Raw genomic sequence first — 17362 nt, forward strand, 5'->3', positions numbered from 1 at the left:
AAATTCTGAATTTTGCTATGGTGTCACGAATTAAGGCCCATTTCCCTCTAGGACGCAGAGTTTAGGAGATACAGCCGTTTTAATATTTCCAAGTGAAATTTCGATTTTTAATGGATTTTCGATGAAATTCTGAACTTTTTAATGGTGTCACGAATTAAGGCCCATTTCTCTCTAGGACGCAGAGTTTTAGGAGATACAGCCATTTTAAGTTTTCCAAGTGAAATTTCTATTTTTTAGGGATTTTCGATGAAATTCTGAAATTCGATTTTCACTTGAAATTCGATTTTTAATGGATTTCGATGAATTCTGAATTTTTGATGGTGTCACGAATTAAGGCCCATTTCCCTCTAGGACGCATAGTTTAGGAGAATACAGCATTTTAAGTTTTTCCAAGTAAAATTTCGATTGTAATTAGATTTTCAATGAAATTCTGAATCTCTTGATTGTGTCACGAATTAAGGCCGATTTCTCTCTAGGACGCAGAGTTTAGGAGATACAGCGATTTTAAGTTTTCCAAGTGAAAATTTCTATTTTTTTAGGGATTTTCGATGAAATTCTGAATTTTTCAAGTGAAATTTCGATTTTTAATGGATTTTCGATGAAATTCTGATCTTTTGATGGGTGTCACGAATTAAGGCCCTTTTCCCTCTAGGACGCATAGCTTAGGAGATACCTCCATTTTAAGTTTTCCAAGTAAAATTTCGATTTTTAATGGAAGTTCGTTGAAATTCTGAATTTTGTGATGGTGTCACGAATTAAGGCACATTTCCCTCTAGGAGCATAGTTTAGGAGATGCAGCCATTTTAAGTTTTCCAAGTGAAATTTCTATTTTTTAGGGATTTTCGATGTAATTCTGATTTTTTCAAGTGAAATTTCGATTTTTAATGGATTTTCGATGAAATTCTGAATTTTGCTATGGTGTCACGAATTAAGGCCCATTTCCCTCTAGGACGCAGAGTTTAGGAGATACAGCCGTTTTAATTTTTCCAAGTGAAATTTCGATTTTTAATGGATTTTCCATGAAATTCTGAATCTTTTTAATGGAGTCACGAATTAAGGCCCATTTCCCTCTAGGACGCATAGTTTAGGAGATACAGCCATTTTAAGTTTTCCAAGTGAAATTTAGATTTTTAATGAATTTTCGATAAAATTCTGAATTTTCGAATACAGCCATTTTGAGAATTCTGAATTTTTGAATACAGCCATTTTGAGTTTTCCAAGTGAAATTTCGATTTTTAAATTTTGATGGTGTCACGAATTAAGGCCCATTTCCCTCTAAGACGCATAGTTTAGGAGATACAGCCATTTTAAGTTTTCCAAGTGAATTTCGATTTTTTAGGGATTTTCGATGAAATTCTGAATTTTTCAAGTGAAATTTCGGTTTTTTAATGGATTTTCGATGAATTCTGAATTTTTGGTGGTGTCACGAATTAAGGCCCATTTCCCTCTATGACGCATAGTTTAGGAGATACAGCCATTTTAAGTTTTCCAAGTGAAATTTCGATTTTTTGGGGATTTTCGATGAAATTCTAAATTTTTCAAGTGAAATTTAGATTTTTAATGGATTTTCGATAAAATTCTGAATTTTTGGTGGTGTCACGAATTAAGGCCCATTTCCCTCTTGGTCGCATAGTTTAGGAGATACAGCCATTTTAAGTTTTCCAAGTGAAATTTCGATTTTTTAGGGATTTTCGATGAAATTCTGATTTTTTCAAGTGAAATTTCGATTTTTAATGGATTTTCGATGAAATTCTGAATTTTGCTATGGTGTCACGAATTAAGGCCCATTTCCCTCTAGGACGGAGAGTTAGGAGATACAGCCGTTTTAATTTTTCCAAGTGAAATTTCGATTTTTAATGGATTTTCGATGAAATTCTGAACTTTTTAATGGTGTCACGAGATTAAGGCCCATTTCTCTCTAGGACGCAGAGTTTAGGAGATACAGCCATTTTAAGTTTTCCAAGTGAAATTTCTATTTTTTAGGGATTTTCGATGAAATTCTGAAATTCGATTTTCACTTGAAATTTCGATTTTTAATGGATTTTCGATGAAATTCTGAATTTTTTGATGGTGTCACGAATTAAGGCCCATTTCCCTCTAGGACGCATAGTTTAGGAGATACAGCCTTTTAAGTTTTCCAAGTAAAATTTCGATTGTAATAGATTTTCGATGAAATTCTGAATCTCTTGATTGTGTCACAAATTAAGGCCGATTTCTCTCTAGGACGCAGTGTTTAGGAGATACAGCCATTTTAAGTTTTCCAAGTGAAATTTCTATTTTTTTAGGGATTTTCGATGAAATTCTGAATTTTTCAAGTGAAATTTCGATTTTTAATGGATTTTCGATGAAATTCTGAATCTTTTGATGGTGTCACGAATTAAGGCCCTTTTCCCTCTAGGACGCATAGCTTAGGAGATACCTCCATTTTAAGTTTTCCAAGTAAAATTTCGATTTTTAATGGAAGTTCGATGAAATTCTGAATTTTGTAATGGTGTCACGAATTAAGGCACATTTCCCTCTAGGACGCATAGTTTAGGAGATACAGCCATTTTAAGTTTTCCAAGTGAAATTTCGATTTTTAATGAATTTTCGATGAAATTCTGAACTTTTTAATGGTGTCACGAATTAAGGCCCATTTCCCTCTAGGACGCATAGTTTAGGAGATACAGCCATTTTAAGTTTTCTAAGTGAAATTTAAAATTTTCAGGGATTTTCGATGAAATTCTGAACTTTTTAATGGTGCCACGAATTAAGACCCATTTCCCTCTAGGACGCAGAGTTTAGGGGATACAGCCATTTTAAGTTTTCCAAGTGAAAATTTCTATTTTTTTATGGATTTTCGATGAAATTCTGAATTTTTCAAGTGAAATTTCGATTTTTAATGGATTTTCGATGAAATTCTGAATCTTTTGATGGAATGACGAATTAAGGCCCATTCCCCTCTAAGACGCATAGCTTAGGAGATACAGCCATTTTAAGTTTTCCAAGTAAAATTTCGATTTTTTAAGGGATTTTCGATGAATTTCTGAATTTTTTAATACAGTTATTTTAAATTTTTCCAAGTGAAATTTCGATTTTTAATGGATTTCCGATGAAATCTGAATTTTGTGGTGGTGTCACGAATTAAGGCCCATTTCCCTCTAGGACGCATAGTTTAGGAGATACTGCCGTTTTAATTTTTCCAAGTGAAATTTCGATTTTAATGGATTTTCGATGAAATTCTGAACTTTTTAATGGTGGTCACGAATTAAGGCCCATTTCCCTCTAGGACGCATAGTTTAGGGGATACAGCCATTTTAAGTTTTCCAAGTAAAATTTCGATTGTAATAGATTTTCGATGAAATTCTGAATTTTTGTGATGGTGTCACGAATTAAGGCTCATTTCCCTCTAGGACGCATAGTTGTAGGAGATCCAGCCATTTTAAGTTTTTCCAAATGAAATGTTCGATTTTTAATGGATTTTCGATGAATATCTGAACTTTTTAACGGAGTCACGAATTAAGGCCAATTTGCCTCTAGGACGCAGAGTTTAGGAGATACAGCCATTTTAAGTTTTCCAAGTAAAATTTCGATTGTAATAGATTTTCGATGAAATTCTGAATCTTTTGATGGTGTCACGAATTAAGGCCCATTTCCCTTTAGGACGCATAGCTTAGGAGATACCTCCATTTTAAGTTTTCCAAGTAAAATTTCGATTTTTTAATGGATTTTCGATGAAATTCTGAACTTTTTAATGGTGTCACGAATTAAGGCCCATTTCTCTCTAGGACGCAGAGTTTAGGGAGATACAGCCATTTTAAGTTTTCCAAGTGAAATTTCTATTTTTTTTAGGGATTTTCGATGCAATTCTGAATTTTTCAGGTGAAATTTCGATTTTTAATGGATTTTCGAAGAAATTCTGAATTTTTTGATGGTGTCACGAATTAAGGCCCATTTCCCTCTAGGACGCATAGCTTAGGAGATACCTCCATTTTAAGTTTTCCAAGTAAAATTTCGATTTTTATTGGATTTTCGATGAAATTCTGAACTTTTTAATGGTGTCACGAATTAAGGCCCATTTCTCTCTAGGACGCAGAGTTTAGGGAGATACAGCCATTTTAAGTTTTCCAAGTGAAATTTCTATTTTTTTAGGGATTTTCGATGCAATTCTGAATTTTTCAGGTGAAATTTCGATTTTTAATAGATTTTCGATGAAATTCTGAATCTTTTGATGGTGTCACGAATTAAGGCCCTTTTCCCTCTAGGACGCATAGCTTAGGAGATACCTCCATTTTAAGTTTTCCAAGTAAAATTTCGATTTTTAATTGATTTTCGATGAAATTCTGAATTTTTTAATACAGCTATTTTCAGTTTTCCAAGTGAAATTTCGATTTTAATGGAAGTTCGATGAAATTCTGAATTTTGTGATGGTGTCACGAATTAAGGCCCATTTCCCTCTAGGACGCATAGTTTAGGAGATACAGCCGTTTTAATTTTTCCAAGTGAAATTTCGATTTTTAATGGATTTTCGATGAAATTCTGAACTTTTTAATGGTGTCACGAATTAAGGCCCATTTCCCTCTGGGACGCATAGTTTAGGAGATACAGCCATTTTAAGTTTTCCAAGTGAAATTTCGATTTTTTAGGGATTTTCGATGAAATGCTGAATTTTTCAAGTGAAATTTCGATTTTTAATGGATTTTCGATGAAATTCTGAATTTTTTGATGGTGTCACGAATCAAGGCCCATTTGCCTCTAGGACGCATAGTTTAGGAGATACAGCCATTTTAAGTTTTCCAAGTGAAATTCCGATTTTTTTTTAGGGATTTTCGATGAAATTCTGAATTTTTTGATGGTGTCACGAATTAAGGCCCATTTCCCTCTAAGTAAAATTTCGATTTTTTAGGGATTTTCGATGAAATTCTGAATTTTTTAATACAGCCATTTTAAGTTTTCCAAGTGAAATTTCGATTTTTAATGGATTTTCGATAAAATTCTGAATTTTTGAATACAGCCATTTTGAGTTTTCCAAGTAAAATTTCGATTTTTTAGGGATTTTCGATGAAATTCTGAATTTTTGAATACAGCCATTTTGAGTTTTCCAAGTGAAATTTCGATTTTTAATGGATTTTCGATGAAATTCTGAAATTTTTGATGGTGTCACGTATTAAGGCCCATTTCCCTCTTGGTCGCATAGTTTAGGAGATACAGCCATTTTAAGTTTTCCAAGTGAAATTTCTATTTTTTAGGGATTTCCGATGAAATTCTAATTTTTCAAGTGAAATTTCGATTTTTAATGGATTTTCGATGAAATTCTAAATTTTGTGGTGGTGTCACGAATTAAGGCCCATTTCCCTCTATGACGCATAGATTAGGAGATACAGCCGTTTTAAGTTTTCCAAGTGAAATTTCCATTTTTAATGGATTTTCGATGAAATTCTGAATTTTTCAATGGAGGCACGAATTAAGGCCCATTTCCCTCTAGGACGCATAGTTTAGGAGATACAGCCATTTTAAGTTTTCCAAGTAAAGTTTCGATTTTTTGGGGATTTTCGATAAAATTCTGAATTTTTTAATACAGCCATTTTAAGTTTTCCAAGTAAAATTTCAATATTTAATGGATTTTCGATGAAATTCTGAATTTTTTGATGGTGTCACGAAATAAGGCCCATTTCCCTCTAGGACGCATAGTTTAGGAGATACAGCCATTTCAAGTTTTCCAAGTAAAATTTCGATTTTTTAGGGATTTTCGATGAAATTCTGAATTTTTCAAGTGAAATTCTGAATCTTTTGGTGGTGTCACAAATTAAGGCCCATTTCCCTCTAGGACGCATAGTTTATAGATACAGCCGTTTTAAGTTTTCCAAGTGAAATTTCGATTTTTAATGGATTTTCGATGAAATTCCGAACTTTTTAATGGAGTCACGAATTAAGGCCCATTTCCCTCTAGGACGCATAGTTTAAGAGATACATTAATTTTAAGTTTTCCAAGTGAAATTTCGATTTTTTAGGGATTTTCGATGATATTTTGAATTTTTCAATACAGCCATTTTAAGTTTTCCAAATGAAATTTCAATATTTAATGGATTTTCGATGAAATTCTGAATTTTTTGATGGTGTCACGAATCAAGGCCCACTTGCCTCTAGGACGCATAGTTTAGGAGATACAGCCATTTTAAGTTTTCAAGTGAAATTTGGATTTTTAATGGATTTTCGATGAAATTCTGAACTTTTTGATGGTGTCACGAGTTAAGGCCCATTTCTCTCTAGGACGCATATTTTAGGAGATACAGCCATCTTAAGTTTTCCAAGTGAAATTTCAATTTTTAATGGATTTTCGATGAAATTCTGAATTTTTTGATGGTGTCACGAATTAAGGCCCATTTCCCTCTTGGACGCATAGTATTGGAGATACAGCCATTTTAAATTTTCCAAGTGTAATTTCAATTTTTTAGGGATTTTCGATGAAATTATGAATTTGTCAATACAGCCACTTTAAGTTTTCCAAGTGAAATTTCGATTTTTAATGGATTTTCGATGAAATTCTGAATCTTTTGATGGAGTCACGAATTTAGGCCCATTTCAGTCTAGGGCGCATAGTTTAGGAGATACAGCCATTTTAAGTTTTTCAAGCAAAATTTCGATTTTTTAGGGATTTTCGATGAAATTCTGAATTTTTCAAGTGAAATTTTGATTTTTAATGGAGTTCTGATGAATTTCTGAATTTTTTGGTGGTGTCACGAATTAAGGTTCATTTCCCTCTAGGACGCATAGTTTAGGAGATACAGCCATTTTAAGCATTCCAAGTGAAATTTCGATTTTTAATGGATTTTCGATGGAATTCTAAATTTTTCAATAGAGTCACGAATTAAGGCCCATTTCCCTCTAGGACGCATAGTTTAGGAGTTACAGCCATTTTAAGTTTTCCAAGTGAAATTTCGATTTTTAATGGATTTTCGATTTTCTCTCATTTTCTTTTTCTTTCTGCACAATAGACGTTTTTCCTCACTCCTTTTCTCCTGATATCTCTGCTTCGTCTTGCGCGTTGATTCTAATTGCTGGGCAATTCTGTATTTGATTTTGAGCAAAAAACAAGTAAACGGTTAAGTAAGGCTGGGCTGAATCTGTATAACTTCCACCATGGATAAGAGATGCGACCTCTAGAATTTCAAGAAGGGGAATCTGGTGACCGGTTTATATGGGACAGATTCATGTATGGTGGAAGTCATAGGGAAGAAACTGTGCAAAATTACAGCCAAAGCGAAAAACAAAAATATCACAGGAAGATCGGTTTATATGGGGTTCAATAAGTCAAAATCCGAAATCGGTTAATAAAGGAGCAAAAAGACGGGCAAACAGACGGACGGACATTTGCTAAATCGACTTAAAATATCATGAATATCCGTCCTTCTGTTCGTCCGTGTGTCTGTCTGTCCGTCCGTTTGTCCGTCCGTCTGTCCGTCTGTCGATAATTCTCATCCGATTTGGCTGAAACTTAGCATGAAGTGTTTTGTTATGACTTTTTATAAATGTGCTAAATACGGTTCAAATCGGTCCATAATATGGTTCAAATCGGATCTTGATTTCTTCGGCCTGTAGAGGACGCATTTCCTATTTCTTATTTTGTAAAAAACTAAAACTCATAAAAAATCACCCTTTACAATTTTCTTCGGTCATTGCAATAAACAAGCGATTAAAATTATCAAGCGATCGGTCATTAAAATTATCAAATAAAACTATGCCAATAGTGCATCTGGCAATTACTTGTTGACGAATTACAAACATTTCATACGAACCCAATTCTTATACCATGTTTTATTTACTTCATCCAATTCAACCCCAACTTTCGAAAGTCTGCCTTGCGTAGTATTAGTCTAGCTTTGCTATTTCATTTATTTATAAATTGAACAGTTTCAAGTCTCACAAAGCATTTTTCCCCTGCTAGCGAAAGATGGGATGATAAGAAATCGCCAATAAATGCTGCTGCACTGCGAGAATATATGTTGGAGGTAATCGTCATACAATTTTAGTTTCATTTTATTTGTTAAAATGAGTGCACTAGGATTATTTTCGTTGTTTGTTACATTATCGATAGCGGTTTTGAATTTTGTAACGGCAGAGCCAGAATTGTTCACTGCAGATGATGGTACCAAATTTTTAATTGAAATGGAGCCAAAGGTATAAAGAAAATAAAAAGAAATCAACCAATCATTAAATGAAATATAAACAAGTAAGAGCGTGCTAAGTTCGGCCGGGCCGAATTTTATATACCCTCCACCATGGATCGCATCTGTCGAGTTCTTTGCGCAGTATCTCTTTTTAGGCAAACAAAGAATAATGAATATGGACGGAGGAGGAGCTATATTAAGATATAGTCCGATTCGGGGCTCATGAAGCAAAATCGTGAGATCGGTTAATATGGGAGCTGTGCCAAGCTATAGATCGGTTCAGACCATATTGCACACGTATGTTGAAGGCCATGGGAGAAGCCGTTGTACAAAATTTGTGTCAAATCGGATAGGAATTACGCCTTCTAAAAGCTCAAGACCCAAAATCGGTTTACACAGCAGCTATATCAGGTTATGGACCGATTTGAACCATACTTCACACAGTAGTTGGAAGTGATATCAAAACACTATGTGCAAAATTTCAGTCAAATTGGATGTGAATTGCGCCCTCTAGAGGCTCAAGATGTCAAGACCCAAGATCGGCTTATATGGCACCTATACCAGGTTATGAACCGATTTAAACCATACTTCGCACAGTTGTTGGAAGTGATATCAAAACACTATGTGCAAAGTTTCTGTCAAATCGGACGAGAATTGCGCCCTCTAGATGCTCAAGAATTCAAGACCCAAGATCAGTTTATATGGCAGCTATATCAAAACATGAACCGATTTGGCCCATTTACAATCCCAACCGACCTACGCCAATAAGAAGTATTTGTACAAAATTTGAAGCGGTTAGCTCTATTCCTTCAAAAGCTAGAGTGTTTTCGACAGACAGACGGACGGACGGACAGACGGACTCCCGATTTTGCTTCTTGAGCCCCTACAAGGCGCAATTCTTATCCGAATGCAACGAAATATAACACAATGACTTCTACAATGTTCAGTATTCATTTATGGTCCGAATCGGACTATAACTTGATATAGTTCCAAAAGCATAACAGTTCTTATTCACAATTCTTTCTTTGCCTAAAAAGAGATACCGCGCATAGAACTCACAAATGCCATCCATGGTGGAGGGTATATAAGATTCGGCCCGGCCGAATTTAGCACGCTCTTACTTGTTCTTTTTTTGCATGGTGGCATAACAGTACAATTGGTTTGAAGCTGTACATGAATGTGGTCGCCGTGGCTATCAATTGGTTGAGGTGCACGATGGTGATAAGCATAATACCCTGCTGAAGTCTCTGAACACATATTTAGGTGACTATTCTCTATTTATTATTAAAATTTTATACTCACCACCGTGGGATAGGGAGGATTTTTACCTAGTCATTCCATTTGTATACATCGAAATGTTGATCCTATGAGGTACAAAGAGTAAATATTCTTGATCGTCTTGACATTCTGTGTCGATCTAGCCAATGTCCGTCCGTCCTTCCTTCTGTAGAAATCATGATAGCTCCCAAACGAACGATATCCAATCGAAATTTTGCACACATACTTGTTATCGATAAAGATCGTTGTGGGTAGGTAATGGGCTATATCAGTTCAAATGTTGATATAGCTCCCTTGTATAGAGGTCTTTGATTTCTTGAGCCCCTAGAAACTGTATTCATTATCCGATTGCACAGAAATTTTGAACGTGTTAATTTGTTACAACTTTCAAAGATGGTACCATGTGTGGTTTAAATGGTTTTATATAGCTCCCATAAAAACCAATCCTCCGGTTTAACTTCGTCCGTCGAAAGCACAATAGCGTTCGAACGAATGGCGATAGGTTAGTTTAGGTAAGAGTGGAAGTCCTTTACAGACTAACTTAGACAATTTTATGTCCATTGTGTATCACAGTAGCGACAGACAAAGGCTTCTAGCGGGAATCGAACCCACAACCCCAAATCCAAGCACGCTACCAACTCGGCTACCGGGGCGGCCTAACGAATGGCGATACCTGATTGAAAAATTTGCACCGATACTTCTTATTAAAGTAGGTCATAGGGAATTTCAAATGGGTCATTTTGGCTCAGACGAAGATATAGCCCTCATGTGAACCGATCCCTGGATTTCATTTCTTGAGCCTCTACTTTTGCACTGACTTTCAACATCCGTGCCAAGTGTGATTCGAATCGGTTTATAAACTGATATAAACCCCACATAAACCAATCCCTGGATATGAACTCTAAAGTTCTCATAAGCCTCAATTGTCATCCAATTTGGCTGAAATTTAGTAGATGAAGTACACTCATGTTCTACAACTTTACTTTAATTGGTAATGACAGAGCATCACACCAAATTCCACACTGATAAATGTTGATAAGGGTTCTTCTGGATTCCCTAGAAGCCAACATTTTAACATAATTTGGCTAAAGTTGTCTTGACTTCCAACATTCGAGCCAAGTATGATCCGAATCGGTATATAAACTGAAATAGCCCCCATATACACCGACTTACAGTGGGATAGAAGCGAAAAAACTACTAAAAGATATGCCATTTAAGAAAGGACAAAAAAAAAAGGGTGCGGATATTAATCCGTCCCTTGCCACTATGGATATACACCTAAGCCAGTAATCGGTTTGTTGTGCGCTCTAAGTACTTCAAAGTATGCTCGAAAAAGAAAATTCAAGTCAGGAATTCCGTGCTGCTTACAATTATACCTCTAATTGTTTGCCATACCACGCTCCTTAGTTGGTTTATGTCTGGTGTCCCCACCTAAGACCCGTTGTCGGCAAGTAACATAGGAAAGTAGAGTAACATAGGAAATACTCCAACGTCTCATCATCTTCTCCACATGCCATACACATGATGTCACTTTCCGCACCGATTTTGCATAATTGTGATCGTAGTCCAATGTGTCCCGTCATGATACTAATAGCTATACTGACCTCCTTCTTACTTCCTTTCAGTAATTGCATCGTCTTCTCATGATCCGGATTTCCCCATAGGATTTTCGTCGTCCTACCGACCGTTTCGCTATACCACAGTATTACATGAGCTTTCGTAGCCCACGCTTTTAACACGGACTGCTTCGACCTGAAAGGCTTTGAGTTAACCAAGTTTATTGACGGCAGTTCTGTGGCTTTCACAGTCAATTCGTCTGCATTTATATTTCCCTTTTATCCGGCACCCAAACATTGTGGATCGTGCCATCTTCAGAAAAGGCGTTAATCTCCTTCTTATACTCCAAGAATGTTCGTGACATTACCGTCCTGGTTGTTATTGCCCTTATGGCCAGTTTAATGTCCGTAAAGAGGTTCACAGTCGACGCAAGGACAAAGATAACTCTTTGAAATGGTTTAAGCTGTGGTGTTATTAAGGTCATGTGCAAATTTTTAAGGCCCTAGGGGTCCGGTCGATTACTTTGCAGGCCCCTAAATTTGGTCTGTTTGGCATTTTTAGAAATTGTTCGGTTTCGGGCATATTATATTTGCATTGTGAAAAATGTCGATACTCTCCACCATAGGATGGGGGTATACTAATTTCGTCATTCTGTTTGTAACACCTCGAAATATGCATCTAAGACCCCAAAAAGTATATATATTCTTGATCGTCATGACATTTTAAGTCGAATTAGCCATGTCTGTCTGTCCGTCCGTCTGTCCGTCCGTCTGTCTGTCTGTTCGTCCGTCTGCCCGTTCGTCTGTCCGTCCGTCTGTCCGTCCGTCTGTCCGTCCGTCTGTCCGTCCGTCTGTCCGTCCGTCTGTCCGTCCGTCTGTCCGTCTGTCCGTCCGTCTGTCCGTCTGTTCGTCCGTCTGTCCGTCTGTTCGTCCGTCCGTCTGCCCGTTCGTCTGTCCGTCTGTCCGTCCGTCTGTCCGTCCGTCTGTTCGTCCGTCTGCCCGTTCGTCTGTCCGTCCGTCTGTCCGTCCGTTTGGCTGAAATGTTGCGCGAGGTGTTTTGTTATGACTTTGAATAACTGTGCTTAGTATGGGGCAAATCGGTCCATAACCCGATATAGCTACCATATAAACCGATCTGGGATCTTGACTTCTTAAGTTTCTAGAGGGCACTATTCTCATTTGACTTGGCAGAAATTTTGTACCACGGCTTTTCCCATGACCTTCAATATACGTGTCCAATATGGTCTGAATCGATCTTTAGCTTGATATGGCTCCCATATAAACCGATCCCCCGATTTGGCTTGTTAAGCCCCTACAAGGCGCAATTCTTATCCGAATGGACTGAAATAATACACGATGACTTCTACAATGTTCAGCATTCATTTATCGTCCGAATCGAACTATAACTTGATATAGCTTCAATAGCATAACAGTTCTTATTCAATATTCTTTGTTTGCCTAAAAAGAGATACTGCGCATAGAAATCGACAAATGCGATCCATGGTGGAGGGTATATAAGATTCGGCCCGGCCGAACTTAGCAGATATAGCTCTCATATAAAGCGATCTACCGATTTGACTTCAAGAGCCCCTGAAAGCCACAAATTTTGTCCAATTTGGCTGAAGTTTTGCGTGTGGTGTTCTGGTATGACTTTCGACAACAGTGCCAAGTACGGTTCAAATCGGTCTATAAACTCATATAGCTCCCATATAAACCGATTTTTTGATTTGCGTTCTTACAAGCCCCATTTTTTGTCTCACTTAACTAAAATTTTGCACATATTGTTCTGTTACGACTTTCAACAACTGTGCCCAGTCCAAACAGTCTAAATCACCATACAACCTGATATAGCTTCCATATAAACCGGTCTCTCGCTTATGCTTGTTCGATTCCTAGAAGCTTTAATTTTTGCTGGTTTGACAGAAGTTAAGTATTTACAAAAAAATTATGCCCTTCAACTAAATTTATTTTGTATAGATTGTTAGCAGAATCCATGGTGGTGAGTTCCCAAGATTCGGCCCTGCCGAACTTAGCACGATGTTACTTGTTTTGTATTAAAAATGATATTTGATTTTTACTTACTTTAAAGGTAAATCTACTGATCTGTGGTTGGGAGCCAACGACCAATTCAATGATGATCGGGATTTGAAGAGGCCCTTTTATTGGACTTTCTCTGGCAAACGCATGACATTCTCAAATTGGTCCAATGATAATCCCAACAACGACGGAGGCCAGGAGCATTGTGTACATACATGGGAGAAGGCAGACAATTTTGGTTGGAATGACATAGTATGCACCTATAAAATGGGCTATGTGTGTGAGGAAAGGCCAAAAAATTGTTAATAGATGGTTAAAAATAACAAAAAAAAAAAAAACAACAAAAAATATTAAAACACGCATTAAGTTAATTGACAAACCACTAAGGAAAGGCAAAAGTAGGTCGAAGCCCTTGTGTCAACGAGTAGTTCTTGCGTTTCCTCACTAGACATTTTCCTTCCATTATCTGACTTCTGAATATCTTCCACCGCAATAAGTCTTGAGGATAGAATCTTTCTTAGCCTAGAGGTTTTAGATGTATCCTCTGCGAAGCTGCTGAACTCCAGCCAGGATTTGATCTTAGCCTTTCTCAGCTCACCCTTGAATGTTCTTAGCTCAGCCTTATAGACGTTCCAATCGAGTGGTGCCCTTGTGGCTTTCGCCCTGTTGGAGGGTTTTCTGCAGCTCTCCTTAGACAAACCAGTTCTGGGGTCCACCATGGAGGTCACTGTTTCCCCTTGGCTTGGCTTTAGGACATGTCCTTGGTTTGGATCTAGGCTTCACCACCATTTCTACGTCCTCCGCAGTTTACATCTCCGAAAGGGGAACGGACCCTCCCCCTTATGCCAAAACCGCAACCCAAAATCAAAAGTGGACCGATTGAGACACTATAGATATTAAATTAAGGGAATTGGAGAGAAGAATACGAATATAGTAATAAAATTTGAGTATAAGTACCCATCGGGCCGCCCCAACCCCAAGACTCCCCAAACAGACATATTGGACGATTATTTCAATATGGAGCTTAAATGAAAGGTATTCGGGAGTAGATTTCGAACCTGGCATACAAAATCAGATCGAAGTATAGGGGGTCACGCCACCCCTCGAAAACGCCATTAGACCCATTATGACTATATAATGCTTGGCTGTACCGATTTTCCTAAAATTTGCATAGATTGTGTACGTTTGTCTGGAAGGAAACATAGGCTATATAATTTTTAGATATCGGGTAGAGGCGGACCCTCCCCCTTACCCCAAAAACGCCAGCCGTATCCGAAAGGAGACCAAAAAACGACTATGGCTTTAAAATTTGGGTCTAAGTACCCAGCAGGCCCCCAACCCCAAAACTCCTCTAAACAGATATATTCGAAGTTTATGACAATATGGGACTCAATGAAAAGTAGATTACAAATATGGCATAAAACATTAGGTCCTATTAAAGGCAGTTCACCTACCCCCAAATGGGCATATTAGCCGACCACGGCTATATAAGACTCAAATGAAAGGTATGCGGGAGTAGATTACGAATATGATATTCAAATTTGCGTTCAAGTCTAGGTGGCGCTTTTTCCTCCTAAAGAATCGTAAAATGGGTTATTTGACCCACTATGACAATATGGGACTCACATGAAAGGTATATGAGAGTAGAAAACGAATTTGATATCCAATATTGCAGCCAAGTGCTTTAGAATACGCCCTAAATCACCCCTTAAACTGAACTTCATTTCCGTTGGGAATAAAGAACTATTTTTGGTGCACGGCCACTGGCCGCCCCAACCCCAAAACACCTTCCAAACGGTTCATATTTACCGGCCATGCCAATATAGAGCTCCAATTAAAGAAATTTGGAAGTGCAGCACGAATTTGATATCCACATTTGGGTTGAAATGTCTGACATGCCATCCCTCCCCTAATGAGAACATTACCCTAAGGATACATTATACTCAATGATAAGGGACCTTTACCTTTTTTATAGCCGAGTCCGAATGGAGTCCTGCAGTACGACACCTCTTTGGGGACATGCATGGCAGGGGATAAACGCCGCTTTGTCCGATGTTCTCGCCAGGATTTGAAAACATTCAGCGTCATAGGCTACAATGGCAGGAATTCGATATCCACATTCAGGGCGAAATGTCCCCACCCTAAAAAGATAATGGGAGAGTTGAAGAAGGCGCATCGGAGCGGACCCGGTTCGGCTAGTGGCTATATAAATTCCAATTTCTAGCGGTCTTCTTTCAATACCCACCAAAGATGAAAACAATATGGGGCAAAATTTAAAGAAGAGGAGTACGACTCCTACAAATAATTGAAATGTAAACAAGTAAGTGCGTCCTAAGTTCGGCCGGGCCGAATCTTATATACCCTCCACCATGGATCGCATATGTCGAGTTCTTTGCGCGGTATCTCTTCTAAGGCAAACAAAGAATAATGGATAAGAACTGTCATGTTAGTGGAGTTATATCAAGTTTAAGTGTGATTCGAACCATAAATGAATTGAATGATGAACATTGCAGAAGTCATTGTGTAATATTTTGCGCCAAGAATTGCGCCTTGTAGGGGCTCAAGAAGCAAAATCGGGAGATCGATTTATAAGGGAGCTGTATCAAGCTATGGATAAATTCAGACCATATTGGTAACGTATATCGAAGGTCATGAGAGAAGCCGTTGAACAAAACTTGTGCCAAATCGGATGAGAATTGCGCCCTCTAGAGGCTCAACAAATCAAAATCCCAGATCGGGTAATGTGGCAGCTATACCAGGTTATGAACCGATTTCGACCATGATTAGCAAAATTGCTGCAAGTAATACCAAAACACCGCGTGCAAAATTTCAATCAAATTGGATGAGAATTGTGCCCTCTAGAGGCTCAAGAAGTCAAGACCCAAGATCGGTTTATATGGCAGCTATATCAGGTTATAGACCGATTTGAACTATACTAAGCTCAGTTGTTGGAAGTCGTAACAAAACACCTCGTGCAAAATTTCAGTCTAATCAGACGAGAATTGCGCTCTTTAGTGGCTCAAAAAGTCAAGACCCAGGATCGGTTTATATGGCAGCTATATCAGGTTATGAACCGATTTGACATATTTAGCACAGTTGTTGGAAGTGATACCAGAATACCGCTTGCAAAATTTCAGTTAAATCGGACAAGAATTGCGCCCTCTAGAGGCTCAAGAAGTCAAGACCCAAGATAGGTTTATATGGCAGCTATATCAAAACATGGACCAATTTGGGCCATTTACAATCCCAACTGACCTACACCAAAGTATTCGTGCAAAATTTCAAGCGCCTAGCTTTACTCATTCAAAAGTTAGCGTGACAGACAGACGGACGGACATGGCTAGATGGGTAACGGACATGGTTATGGGGCTCAAGAGGCTCAAGAAGTCAAGACCCAAGATCGGTTTATATGGCAGCTATATCAGGTTATAGACCGATTTGAACCACGCTTAGCACAGTTCTTGGAATTGATATCAAAACACTATGTGCAAAATTTCAGTCAAATCGGACAAGAATTGCGCATTCTAGAGGCTCAAGAATTCAAGACCCAAGATCGGTTTATATGGCAGCTATATCAAAACATGAACCGATTTGGCCCATTTACAATCCACACTGATAAAATGTATTTGTTCGAAATTTCAAGCGGCTAGCTCTACTCTTTCAAAAGTTAGCGTGCTTTCGACAGACAGACGGACGGAAGGACGGTAGGACGGACAGACAGACGGACATGGCTAGATGGGTAACGGACATGGCTATGGGGTCTCAGACGAATATTTGCAGTAGTTACTAACAGAATGACGAAATTAGTATACCCCCCATCCTATGGTGGAGGGTGTAATTAAGGGCTAAGTGCCTTTGTGGCTTCACAGTTATAACTTGGCAAGTTGTGAGAGCCTACAATGTGGAGTGTATTTGAAGTCGAGATACTCCCTTGAGACGTAGAAGTTTAGACTATACATATAATTAAAATTTTATTCTGTGTATTGCAGAAGGCACAGCGGAGCTTGCTTGAGTGAGCTAGTATGTTTAAATATTCAATAAAAATTCGCTAAAATTGCCTAACCCATCAGCGAAATCAACAAGAGGTGACTTTTTCTTCTGAAATCTCAAAAATTAAAATTTATTCAGCAATTAGTTCGATGATTTTTAGAATCCCACCAACCCTAAGGCTTTTCTAAAGCAAGACGCAGGCATCATGTCTGTTTCTATGTGCAAGGCAATGTTCATTCTATCCAAAGTTTGTTCATGGAGAAATAATAGAGCCAGTGTGCATTTAGAATGCATTCACACGTGAATGTTGAAACCAGTGGACGTTTGAGCGGAGCAGCAACAACTTTTTCAACT

At 37.9% G+C, this 17362-nt stretch overlaps 1 protein-coding gene across 1 annotated transcript; it reads left to right on the forward strand.

The window, feature by feature from the left end:
• The first annotated feature begins 8013 nt into the window (after positions 1 to 8013).
• Positions 8014 to 13366, forward strand: LOC106088952 (lectin subunit alpha-like). The gene is made up of 3 exons (XM_013254666.2): positions 8014 to 8157; positions 9299 to 9410; positions 13071 to 13366. Exons 1-3 carry the CDS (start codon positions 8029 to 8031, stop codon positions 13322 to 13324), a joined length of 495 nt encoding a protein of 164 aa, XP_013110120.2. The 5' UTR covers positions 8014 to 8028; the 3' UTR covers positions 13325 to 13366.
• Positions 13367 to 17362: the final 3996 nt, after the last annotated feature.

The sequence above is a fragment of the Stomoxys calcitrans genome, chromosome 4, assembly GCF_963082655.1.
Source record: "Stomoxys calcitrans chromosome 4, idStoCalc2.1, whole genome shotgun sequence".
In the NCBI taxonomy this organism is placed as follows: Eukaryota; Metazoa; Arthropoda; class Insecta; order Diptera; family Muscidae; genus Stomoxys; species Stomoxys calcitrans.

Coding starts and splice junctions, on each gene's coding strand:
- LOC106088952 (XM_013254666.2), top strand. CDS start 8,029: ATGAGTGCACTAGGATTATTTTCGTTGTTTGTTACATTATCGATAGCG. Junction 8,158..9,298: donor TAATTGAAATGGAGCCAAAG/GTATAAAGAAAA, acceptor GTGGCATAACAG/TACAATTGGTTTGAAGCTGT. Junction 9,411..13,070: donor GTCTCTGAACACATATTTAG/GTGACTATTCTC, acceptor CTTACTTTAAAG/GTAAATCTACTGATCTGTGG.